The following is a 13,052-nucleotide window of genomic DNA, read 5'->3' as shown; positions in this document are numbered from 1 at the left end:
AACAAAAATTACAGTAGTGTTTTACTGCTCTGTGTCGTGGAGAGCAATGACATTTAAGGTGCTGTTGAGGCTCACAGAAAACAAAAACAAATATATTTATAGTTGAATAAGATTTGTAGACAATCAAGGCACTTAATGTAAAGTAGATGAATGAGGAAATGAATATGTAACATCTATTAACCTTTTTGGATAATTGAAATTCTGCAATATTTCTTTTGTTTGGAGTGATTAAGGTCAGTGGTGGAAAGTAATTTTATACATGTACTCAGCTGTGTTATGGTACAATTTTGAGTGTTGCCACTTTCTGCTACTTTTTACTGCTACTCCACAACAATTCAGGGAAAAATCTCCAGCATTCTACTTGACTAAATTAACCTTTGAAAGCTGTAAGTACTTGTAACTTTGCATGTTAAAGAATAGATTAAAATACAAGTCCATCTTAAAACAATATTCAGGCGCCCATACATTAAACGTTTTTTTCTTATTGTAATTATTCGTCATGTTCATACATACAAGAGATGCCTTAGTAATGTGTTTTTAATAAAAGTGATGGAGGTTAACAATCCACAGTCCTCTTTCTATTTAAAAAAGCATTGAAGTAAAAAAAATATATATGCAGTCTTTACTAAGAGCTCCTTGTTGTGTTTTACGTGTTCATGAATTGTTCGAAGTTTGACCAATATTTTCAGACATTTACCCTTGAAACTTCTGAGATCGCTTTGTTTAAATAATAAGGCCCAAGGAGGTCAGAATATCCAATGTTTAACAAGAAGGCAAGATGAGAGAAAAGTAAAAAAAAAAAAAAAAAAAAGAATACAAATTGTGTATGACCCCATGGGACCTGCTGGAGGGGCCTGGCCCCAGGTTAGGAATCACTGGATTAAAATCTGACCAGTTGACCTTAATTAAAAAATCTAGGAAATGAATAGCCTTGAAAAATGTAAGTAAATATAACTATTAGTCTTAAGATGTGTTTTGCATTATATATATTCTTATTATTAAGTGTACTTAAAATTAAGTTGTATTTACTTAATTTTATGAAGTTGTTGCAATTTAAATATGACAAGTAACACTGGCCTTTTGAAGTGTTAGTAACTTAAGTAAACCAAGTAAGTCTGACCTAACTTACTCTTGACAAAGAAAATTTGTGGTATGATGTGGTGGAGTTAGGATATCCTCAAGTTCTGTTAACAATAACATAAGAATATACTACAGTGACTGAATAATTTGCATCCAGCAGAATACAGATATAGCACAATGTTAACACCCACAGAGCTGTTTTGTTTATTACAATTCAATGCATAATTTGTCTGATAAAGTCTGACTATTTCTAGATTTTTTTTAACGGTTATTATATAAGGCTTTAAACTGGATTTGTTTAGACTGTATAACTTCTTTTGTTTCCACAAAGACTGGCCTCAAAATGCGTTATGTTAAAATAAAATTTAAAAAATCCTGCAAACTAATGACTGTGCTTTGTTTTCACTTTATCTTTATGAGGCAATCAGTTTCCTTAATTCTGCTGAGTAAACATAACTGTTCAGCTAAGTCAGACTTACTTGATTTACTGAAGTTGCTAAAAATTAGAAAGCACAATTTAATTTCACTTGTCATTCTTAAGTTGCAAAAACCTAACAAAATTATGTATATACAACTATTTTGTAATTAACTCAACAACTAGATTTAAAGTAAACATAACATATGACTAATGGTTACATTTAAGTACCTTTTTCAAATCAATCAGAGTTGACTGACAGTTTTTTGTTGTTATTCTTTTAAGATCAACTTGTCAGATTTTACAGTTTGTATATAAAGTCATTTACAGTAGCCCTCACCTTTACCAGCTATAACAGTAAACTGCTTCAGCACTAACCATATAATAATGTAATGTATGTAAAGTTTTTTTTCTTATTTTTTGGTTCAATGTCATTTTTTACAGTACACACTTTTTATTCATTCTTTTTGAGGCATCAAATATGCAGTTTTGGTTTCTACGATAGTTTCCCTATTAATAGTTTTCATAATCTTATTTTACAAGCAAATCCTTATTTACAAAAAAAAACTAAAGAGAAGATGAAATAAAAATGTCTGTGTAGAATGTCCACATTAAAATTAAGTGCAAACTCACTTGGACTGACATTCTCCATTGCCTTGTTTGGCCACAAGTTTTGTTGCAAATACTGATGTGAATACTGATGTTCAGTTGCATTTTACAACTTACAGGCTGCATGATTGCTAATAAAGTCAATGGAAAAAGTCAACCAGATGCCTCTTTTAGTCAAGGGCTGTTTTCTGTAGAACAAGTAGCCTACTTTTAATTTTGACATTTTTAAGTGCATGTAGCAGATAATTCTTCTGTACCTTAGCTGAAATAGGATTTTGAATGACAGGCTTTCTCTAATTTCTGATAACAGAGAGGTATTTCACTAGAGACTAACTTGACAGTATACTGTGCTCACTGTGACCAGTTGTCTAAAATCTCTAAAACATTCTAAAAGAAATACAAAAATATCTTTTGGTCAAAGGTGCAGGCAAATCTGTGAAAACCTCCAGAGACTAAAGGTGTGAAGGAAATGCAGCACACACGACAACAAGCACAAGGGCTGAAGACAGGAACCTGTACCTCCTGTTTGTGCCGAGGAGTGGCCTCCTGGTCCAACTGAGAGAGCTGAGTTGGGGCAGGAGGGTGGGCGAGCAAAAGAGGGGTCAGAGGTGAAGAGTGCGGGGCCAGAGAGTGCAGGAACAAGGTCAGATGCAGAGACAGGGTGGTAGAGCGTCAGTCAGTCAGAGCACAGGCAGGCAGACAGATAGGAGGGCTACATTTGGCCATGTGTTATCATGCCACGACAAATTTGGAAATTATTTGAAAATACATCCCAGCAGACATTTTGGAAGATGATAATCGAGTAATGCAAATATATCGTCAATATAAAAGTGCCTTCTTGGATCTTTCATAACTGCTCTTGCCAATTTGTAAAGTCTAGACAGAAATATCTTTCTCATATCAGTTCAAACTGCTTTCTAAAGCTTTTTAAGTGTGTCAGATTGTGCTGTGCTTCAGTTGTCCCTACCATACCAATCACTGTCAGTCAAACGTTTGCTGGGATGCTTAACCATGACAACTAAGTCCAGGCGCAACCGTAACAACATCACTTGCTTATATGGTGCAATGCAGCACCGTTTTTTTTATATGATGAGTGTTGACTGCCACAGTCAGACAGTGGAAGACAGGCGGAGAGAATTAGAAAAATCAGACAGATATACTTATTGATGGATGAATAATTCAGGTATACAGACAGACAGAGACCAAATCACCAGACACCAAATACCTCCTGTTTACTGTCAACTGGTGACCCAGCCTCCTCCTTATCGCCAGCGAGAGTTAGAAAAAAAGAAATAGCGTGTTAGCAACACAGGGCTAGGGTTGAGTTTGCATCTCTCAGCATAATGAGAAAGGGTTAAAAAAAAACTGTAAAGCTGTCAGTGGGATTTATGAGCAGTGCAGTGTAAGCATATAAGCCTGAGTGAATAGGAGTGAAAGGAGAAGAGTTAGTAAAGGCTAAATCCACCAAAGCCACCACAGCGTTATGCCCCTGCTGGATAAGTCTAAATTGGCCTGAGAAGCTTGTTCTGCACCCATTTTACATCAGCACCCAGTCCATGCCATCTCCCTGCACCAAGGCTGGAGTTGTCTTCAAGGTGACTAAAGCTGTATACTTTTGGACCATCCCAAATTTTAACATCAGCTTTAGCACAGTGTATTAGGAAATCTTTACTACCAAGATCTCCTTCTTTCTGCTCGGAGTGATGTTGCCGTCATAGTCTTGCTGCGTCTCCCCGCCCCGCTCTTGGTCCTTGTCCTCCTCGTCCTGCTCCAAACTGGGCTCCAGCTCAGTCTCCTGCTCGTCCACAGAGGGGCTGTGGAGGCGACGCTGTTCACTGATGCTGCGGTGGGATAGGCCGTCATGGTTCTCACACATGGCTGAAACCGGCCGTGAAAACTCTGCCGGTGACAAGAGTTGAATTATCATGAGAGACAAGTCAGAGTTCAGCTGATGTGGAGTTTTAAAGCAATAGTTGGTCATTCTGGGAAATAAGCTGAGGGTGCTTTTGCGCCTGTAGATCGGTTAAAGTCATTAGAGTCATATTCTCCAGTTAATATTTCATTCATGTTGGATCAAAAATTTTCGGGGGATAGTTTGATTCTTTTGAAGTGGGGTTGGTGTGAGGTACTTATACATAGTCAGTGTATTACTGACAGTAGATGTTGGAGAGACAGGTAGAAGCAGCGACACAGAAGCTAAGCAGTGTACAGCTGTGGAGGGGGCAGCAGTAAAACATATTTTAGCCACCTAAAAAACTCAGTATCAGTTTTAACGTATGTTATATTTGGAATATTTTCACTGCTGTATCTTGTCATCAGACAGCTATGTCCAACAGCGAACTTAAGTTGTTACATCACTTTCTTCAACACCAGACTCCTTTGAGGAAAATTGTATTTTACCAGTGCTGAACTCAGGAGCTGCTGGTCTACCGCTGCCTTGATCAGTTAGTTTGTTTGTGTTTTTACATGACTTTGTTCGGTAGGGTTACCTCAGATTCACCAGAATCACACTTATGCAAACAAACATCCAGTATACCAGCAGCTCCTGTGTTCAGCGAACTAAAATTACTGTTTTTCTCAATAGAGTCTGGTGGCTTTCATGAGAACATAGATGGGGCACTGATGCTGCTAATGGTTCCTTCATCTGAAAACGCTATGTGAAGGAATGGTAGCAGTAAAAATAGTCTCATTATAGCGTACACATAAACTGATACGTTTTGCAGCTGCTAACATTTCACAGCGGTACATGACTTACGCATCGGTACTCCTGCCTGCTTTTCCAAAGTGGGGGTGTGCTACACACCACCTACTGTTTGTAATTCGCTGACTACGGATAAGTACTTCATGCAGCCCTACTTTATAAGATCAGAACTATCCCTTTAAGCTTATAAACTTAATAGTTTGAACCAGGACCTTTAGGTTTTGGATTAAATTGTGAAAAAAAAAAGGTGTGGAAAAAGTCAAGCTAAAGCTGTTAAATGTCTCCGATACATATGTATTTCAAATCATCGGGTGCTTTGTTAATTAGTATCAGATCAGGCTAATATTGGCAGATACCTAATATGAAACCACTGAGTGGGATTAGGGCCAAAACTACTATCGGTTTGTTCGAACCAAACTGAACAGGCTAGGTATAAAGGTACCCTTACTTGCATTCAGGCCAAGATTTAGTTGAGAAGTTCTATACCACTATCTTATCTGTCTGTCAATGTGAAGCTATGTCAGGCAAAGAGTTACCTTAGCTTAGCATAAAGACCAGAGGCAATGAGAAACGGCTAGCCTAGTTCTATCTAAAGATGAAAATTTAAGTGTAAAAACAGTAGGGTTATGTGAAGGACTATTTTTTTTGGCCTGGAGCAGGGACTAGAGAACCCCCCTAAAACTGCAGTTTATTGTTTATACACTTAAAATTTTGTATGGATTGATCAAATGACAAATTAGCTGGACAGAGCAAGGCTAAGTATTTCTTCTGCTACCAGGTTTTATGTAAAGCTGAGATACACATCTTCTGGCCGTAAATAACTTTGCAATAAAGCAGGAAAAAAGTGTGTTTCCAATTGTCCATATGTCCAACTATTCCTTTAAAGGTCTATCTCAAAATTGTGACTTTAGACACTCCATAAGTAGATCTCTCTGGGAGCTACTGTGGCTCTCACCTCCGTCCAAGCTCCTGGACAGCAGGTACCTCTTGCTGGTGGAACGCTCAAAGTGTGGAGCAGGCCGGTCTATAAGAGCACTGGCCTGTCTGGTTTGAGCCTGTGTCCTTCCACTGTATCGAAACTTTGAACCCATCACCAAGAAGCCCTTAGGAGGAGGCTCTGGAGACACCAGCCTGTGAAAACAAACCAGTGAGCATTATAAAACACACACTTTAGCTGGAGCTACGCCTGATGAACCATGAGACCAGATCAATTCGTACCTGAAGAAGGTGTGATGCTCAATGCAGACCTTCCACAGCCTCTTGGCAGCTCTGTGGTTAGGGAGCTTAAACCCGATTGTACTTTCAAACTGCTCATACTGGAGGGGAGAGAGCACAGGGAGACAGAGAGAAATGGTGTGAGGTATAGCACCTGGTGTGTTTACTCTCTTTTGCTGAAGGGCACCTCAGTATTTCTCCGTGGATAAAAGTTTAGGGCAAACCCAATCTATAAAGCAGTCTTTACTTTGTGCTAGCGTGGATACTATTACTACTATATAAGCAAACACACTGAGAACATGAATTTTGCCAACTGGACAGAAAGGAGCAGATCTAAGCAGAGGAAGGATAACATCCAATGCTCAGACACTGAGAGCAAATGGGAGGAACACTATTTCATGGCTCTATATTTACACTCTTTATCCCTCTATTCTGGCTGTGGCTGCAGCTGCAACCGCTCTGTTAAAGGGGCTCTTTATTTGGCTCGATCACAGGCTCACTGTGCGGCTCTGTCACTTGACTGGGTCTGGCCCAGACAGCCTGTCACACTGAGGCTCAGCATGGAGGATAAGCTGCAGCGCTGCACAGCACAATGAGGAGGGCCAGAATATAGACCCTGACTGTGCAGAGGGGCAAAAACTGGAGGTATAAAGCAGCGGATTTTTACAGCCATGTGCTCAGCACAATGACCACACATTCATTCCTGCAGTGACTTTCAACAGTAATGGCTGTGACAGAACATCAGCTATTACTGTACTCAAAATCTGAGGTCATTGCTTGAAGGAATAGTTTGACATTTTGGGAAATAGGCTTATTCACCTTCTTGCAGAGCATTAGATGGGAAGATCAATACCATTCTCGTGTCTGTGTGCTAAATATGTGTCTGGAGCCACGAGCTGGTCAGCTTAGCTTAGCATAAAGATTGGGAGCAGGGGGAAACAGCTACCCTGGCTCTGTCTAAAGCAGGGATCGGCAACCTTTATTATCAAAATACCAATTAAAAAAAAAAAAAATCTGTCTGGAGCTGCAAAACATGTTTAAGCCTAATACTGACAGTAACACAGCCTATGAAGTCTAAATTAATATGTCTAAATTCTCTAAATTAAATCAACATGACTACTAGGTGTAAATGAGCATTCATTGATATGTTTTAACACAGTGCAGTGGGCTATTACTGTAATTATTATTTGGTACTTTAACTTTGCAGCATTGGCGGTGAAAGCAAACAGATCTTTCCATGCATTATTAAACCATCATTTTTTCCTCTGAGACTTTTCATTTTGTGGCTTTGAAATCCCTAGCGAGCCTAGCTAAGGAGACTCAAGACTAGATTTTGAGGTGCAACAAAATTTAGATGAAAATTAAGGCACTGGCCTCTAGTTTCCCGGCGCGGCGCATTTAAGGGCGAGGAGAGGGGCTCATTTGATTGGTGTGATGTGTGTAAAACCCACTCCACGCCTTCTCTCCTCCCTCTTTCTGACTCGCGCAGGTTGGAGGAGGGACGGAGGTGGGAAAGAGGAGTAGCTGCGCCAGCGCGCACGGTGTGCCAAACTTGCAAAATTTGGCTGGCCATACCCAGTTGGTGAAGCGCAGGTGCGCTGCGCCTCCGCCTCGCCCGGTCTGCAAAACTAGAGGCCACTAGGTCTAAACGTAAAAAAAATACCTATCAACCTATCAGCACCTCTTCTCACCATTTAGCAGGTTATATTCAACTTATTTAATCCAAAAAAAAAAGACTTTCTGAAGCTGCCATTATAAGGCAAGAGCAGAGACTCCAAGAGGTCACTGCACCAGGCCTAGGAATAGTACCACTCCCCACTCATCCCACATCCCCCAGTTTGAAACGCAGGCTTTCTGTTATAAATTTGAACCCAGATATCTCACGTGACATCACTATGATATCATAAGGGGTTGTTTTTTTTACTGGATAAAGCTCTTCCAAAGCTAAGAGGACATTGCACAACTGTTTTTTGTTAAGTAGCATGACCTAAGGCAAATAAACAATTTTTTATGTGTGAAATTGACAGAGTACACGTTTAATGATCCTTAATTGTACTGCATACCTCTCCAGGTCGTATCTTGATGTAGAAGTTGCTCCTCTTGTAGGAGATCTTAAGGATCTTTGGCCATGCAAAGCGGTTGATCCTCAGCCGATCACGGTAAATCAGCAGGCCGTTGGCACAGACACCCAACATTATGTCAATCCCTTCAGAATCCTAGAGAGAACAAGGTACAGCAAAGAGGCAGAAATGATTTAACAGCGACACTGAATGCGTCCTTGTAAAGCCACTTTCATGCAAATTAAGATAACTTTGGAAGCAGCCAACCTTAGCATGATGGAGGTCCACTCCATACATGGACAATTTCTTCGCATTCTCCAAGAAGTTAATTTCTGCCTCTGCTGGAGTCATCCCCCTGTGGGCAGAATAACGTTAATATCTGTAACTAACGTCAACAGGCTTCTTAAAATATAAATCCATAATCTCGCACAGTGGGAGCAGAATTATCTTGGTAATATGCTTGATAGCTTCAATTCTAAATTCCTGGTATCCACCCCCCAGGCATTATGTTTGGGCATATGCCAAAAAGCATTGCCAAATCGAGTGGTGAAAACCCTGTAACTGAGAAAGTGTTCTCGCACTGGCAGGACTCACACTGTGTACATCTCAATGACAGATGGTGCTATAATGTGATGGCATCTATCAGCCATATGCATGATGGAGTGTTGCGACACAACAGAAAACTCATCAGAGGATAGATGAAGGTCTGATTTTAACAACACTGCGTCCAGTACTTGTAGTTTCGATGGAGCTCCATCACCCTCTCCTCCAGCTCACGGGTCTGATTTGGGGCGAAGCGGAAGTCGGCGACATAGTCTGAGCCGTGGTCGTCCTGGTCGTAGTCCCCCAGCTCGGCCTGAACAGTGTAGGAGCCAAGGAGGGCGTGAGTGACGAACGAGCATGGCAGTCGGCCTGACAGCATGTCATCCCTCAGCTGCAGACACAGGTAGTATCTGTCAGACGAGACAAAAAGGGGAGGAGAGGAGGGTGTTGGCAGTCAAACAAGCCTGAACCAAGGCAAGCTCCAACAAGTATTCAGCGTAGTTAATCCGTGGCAGTTAGTAGCATTCCAGGTCTAATCCTCGAAGAGGAGAGAAGGATTTGGGTTGCTTTGACACCAGGGCAAATACAGCATGTAAATTGTTACAATATTTTTATGTAAACACTTGTCTTTAGGAAAAATTAAAAAGAAAGCAAATCTGCAAACTGACATGTGTAAGTAATTTCTCCTCTGACAGCACAGCCAGCCAGGAGTTACTACTGTTGGTATTGTAAGAGTGTGTGTGGGAAAGACATATTCTACCTGGTAATATCCTCAGTGAGCTGGGAGGGGTCTGGAGGGTAGAACTTGACAGAGAAGGCAAAGTGCCATGGAGAGTCTGGGGAGAAATTACAATGAGAGCTGGAAGATTAACGATCCTGTCTGTCTAAGAAAAATAGTACATAATTTTAATTACAAACCAATGATGGAAATGTATCCAAAAGATAACCACAAAACTTTGCATCACTTCATAAGCCAACAAATGTCATTTTTATGATTTCACTGATTGAATTTTAAAATATTCATCATCTCATCTACTTAGAAAAAACACTCACTGCGCATCTGCTTCTTGATCTCCTTGGAGGGATCCAGCCAGTTCTGAAAGACAGAAGGCACAATTCACACAGGGACAACTGGAAACATGGCTAACGCACACCCTGGTGTCACATTTTGCTCCAATTGCCGTCAGCGTTCCTAATGAAAGCCTTTCCATATGGTTAAATAAAGGAACTGAGCCCTCCCCTGCTGAGCCGTTCAAACGTGCAGAGAGCAGATTTAATTCAAGCATCTGTTTCTTCATTGTGCTGCAAAAACCACTGCCAGCCCGTTACCTATGTTATCTCATCACATCCGATAGTGCAGTGAACCGCTTCGCATGTGGGGGCACCATTTCTGATTTGGTAGCTGGAGCATCTCATCAGTGGTGCAGTGCACACTGACTCACTTGTAACAGAAGCTGTAAATCATGCTGTTTAGAGGCACAGCAATACACAGACGGCAATAAAGAGACTAATGAAATACCTCCCCTCACGTACTCCTACACTGCTAGAATTGTTTGTACAGTTTGTAACAGATTTAAAAGATCTACATTCAGTTCGTTTTCTTTTGTTTGTTTTTTATAGAGAGGACATTAATACATATTGAAGTCCCAATAGGGGTTGCAGTCTTTTTAGTATCCCAGTCAATATTGTATTTTGCCAGGCTTATCATATCTGTTTTACCTCTCTGGAGGCTTGTGTTTTTCTATGGACTCTCCATTGCATATTCATCTTATGACCTCCGCCAAAGAGGTTATGCTTTTGGTCTGCTTGTCTGTTTGTGAGCAGGATTACAAAGAAAACTACTTTGAAACTTGGTGGAAGGGTTTATCATGGGCCAAGGACAAACCCATTAAATTTTGGAGTGGAACGGAATGATTGGGCAAATACACAAAACTATCTTTCACTTTTGATAACATTGCATACAAAAAAGAATATTTTTGCATTAAGAGCTGCTAAGAAATCTGAATTAAAAAGTGAGCTTAAAATCAAAATTAACTGGAAAAATAACTTGGCTTCATTTCAGTTTTGGAGAACTCTACAGCCAGTCTTCCCAAAGCTAATATCAATGCTAATATACTGATGATTAACAGATATAATGTTTACCATGTTCACTATCTCAGTTAAGTGTGTTGGCATGGCAACATTTGCTAATTAGCACTAAGGACAAATGCAGTTGAGGCTAACGGGAATGTCAACATTTTGAACTGCTAGTGATGCTATAAGGGGAATCATCACAGTCATTTGGATTTATCAGCATCATAGGTATCTACCTATGCCAATTTGTGTGACAATTCATTCAATATTATATGACACTACAAAACAACTAGATTTAGCGAAATTCAGTTTAATGCCTCTGTGAACCAGTCATGTTTCAGTTACAGTTTACATCCGTATCTGTCCAGACTCATGCTTCAAATATGGATTGCTGCAAAGAAGCTACATATTCTAAAGCACAGATGCTTCACACACACCTTCAACCCAACAGCACAGAAGATCTATACAATCAGCACAGATGGACACCAAGGATTAAAGTCAGCAAATCGATATCTGACCAAATGTCTCCCCTTCTGTTCCTGACTTATGGCGTTGAATAACAGCCAGGAAAGTGTTTTTGCAGAACATTATGATGTCATAGTAAAGTTGTCCTTTGACCTTTTGAATATAAAATGTCATCACTTCATCATTTTATCCAGTTAGACATTTGTGTGAAATTTTGTTATAATTAACATGTGAGTTCTTGACTAATACCCGAAAATGTGTTTCATGAGGTCACAGTGACCTTTGTGGAAATTATTTAGGAATCTTTATCGGGGGGGCAATCCTCCACATCTTGAGGTCATGACCTTATAGTTCTCAGGTGGAAGTTTCCTGTTTTGTTAAATTTATTAATTTATTATTTTTATTAGGGGGAGCACTGTCCTTTGCCAGTGCAGCTGATGGGTGCAACCTGGGGTCAGAGCTTTGGTTTGGTATAAAGGTCTGTACATTCTGAAGGTTGTCAGAGAACACTTGTGTCTTCTCTCCATGCTGCATGTATTAAAGAGACTTGATTCCTCACGCCGAGTCCGTCACTTCTTTAGGAGGAGATTTCCCTCACACCTTCGACCACCAAAATCTAATCTGTTCATCCCTGAGTCCAAGTGGATGTTTGTGCCAAATTTGAGGAAATTACCTCAAGGGCTTCTTGAGATATCGCACTCACAAGAATGGGACAAATGGACAAATGGATGGATGGATGGATGGATGGATGGATGGGTTGGGGGGGGGGGGGGGGGGCTACGGCTGGAGGCATAAAAATGTGGACCACTAGATGCACTAGATGAAAAGTCTGGGGATCACCAAAGGTCAGTGCATTTCATCCTTTGGGGACCATGAATGTCTGTAGAAAATTCCACAGCAATCCATTAACTAGTTGTTGAGATATTTCAGTCTGGACTTAATTCCAATCCAGTCCTGCTGCGATCATGGCTAAATTCTTATTGAAACAAATCAGCAAAAAGGATTCATTGAAAAAGTGTAAGATGAAAAAAAACCCCCAAAATATCTGCTTGCTTAGACACACAGTAACAGGAGTTAATATAATTTGTTACTTTGATCCTTGGGCTTACAGTCACAAACACACAAACAGGTGTTTGATGCATGCAATATAGTTCTGTGCTGCCTGTGGCGCAGACAGCTGACGGTGATCTTCACTAACCCGAATACCTCGCAGCAACTGCTTATTAATGCTGACAGTCTTTTTGGCATCTGGTCTCGCATCAGTCAGAGTGGAATCAGGCGTGTGGGGGTTGATACAGCGCAGTGCAATCCTGTGGCCATGTTGAGCAAACTGCAAGCACCTGTCAGTTTGCGCTGTGCCTTCATGTACACACAAACACACTCATGTACACAGGCACAAATACACATACTCCTCCAGTGTTTAATCAGGCTGCTAAAGACTTTAATGAGCCGCAGGCATTTATCGTCCCCCTGAATCTATCTTATATCAGCCGAGGCCAAAGAGCACTCAATTAGTAAGACGCTCTCTGCTGCTTTGCTTTTCTCTGCAGAAGAGCAGGAAGAACTTTTAATCACTGACTCTTCAAGTCTCCGCTCTTGCTTTTGCAACCTTAGCTCATAAAGCAATCACACGGAATAAATGTTCTCCCGGAGAGCAAAGATTAAATCCTCGTTTCCCCAGCTGAGACAGAGAAAGGGCATCTTAAATGACATTTCAATTCTCCGGCTTGTTTGGTCTACCAATCAGCAATGACCCCAGACAGTAGGCTGCGCTCTGATAAGTCTGTCTTTGACGAGCATGTCATATTGATCTAAGCCGTAACCTTAACTACACTCAGGGAGAGGAAAATATTTGAACTTCAAGCCTGTTTACCTCTCTAACACCCCAGTT

The 13,052-nt window shown here is 40.7% G+C and overlaps 1 protein-coding gene across 2 annotated transcripts in view; it reads right to left on the bottom strand.

The window, feature by feature from the left end:
- The window catches only part of LOC125886649 (band 4.1-like protein 1), a 111,691-nt gene that overhangs the window by 22,380 nt on the left and 76,259 nt on the right, over positions 1–13,052 (bottom strand). For both annotated transcript variants that reach the window (XM_049573004.1, XM_049573005.1), the window contains exons 5-14: positions 9,677–9,719; positions 9,384–9,459; positions 8,815–9,033; positions 8,348–8,435; positions 8,084–8,236; positions 6,024–6,121; positions 5,761–5,936; positions 3,780–4,003; positions 3,330–3,365; positions 2,624–2,668 (exon numbers count right to left, since the gene is read on the bottom strand). In XM_049573004.1, the coding sequence (XP_049428961.1) occupies positions 2,624–2,668; positions 3,330–3,365; positions 3,780–4,003; positions 5,761–5,936; positions 6,024–6,121; positions 8,084–8,236; positions 8,348–8,435; positions 8,815–9,033; positions 9,384–9,459; positions 9,677–9,719 (1,158 nt within the window). The remainder of the gene's footprint in view (positions 1–2,623; positions 2,669–3,329; positions 3,366–3,779; positions 4,004–5,760; positions 5,937–6,023; positions 6,122–8,083; positions 8,237–8,347; positions 8,436–8,814; positions 9,034–9,383; positions 9,460–9,676; positions 9,720–13,052) is intronic.

This window comes from Epinephelus fuscoguttatus, linkage group LG1, assembly GCF_011397635.1.
Source record: "Epinephelus fuscoguttatus linkage group LG1, E.fuscoguttatus.final_Chr_v1".
In the NCBI taxonomy this organism is placed as follows: domain Eukaryota; kingdom Metazoa; phylum Chordata; class Actinopteri; order Perciformes; family Serranidae; genus Epinephelus; species Epinephelus fuscoguttatus.
This window is presented reverse-complemented; position numbering and strand designations above follow the sequence as displayed.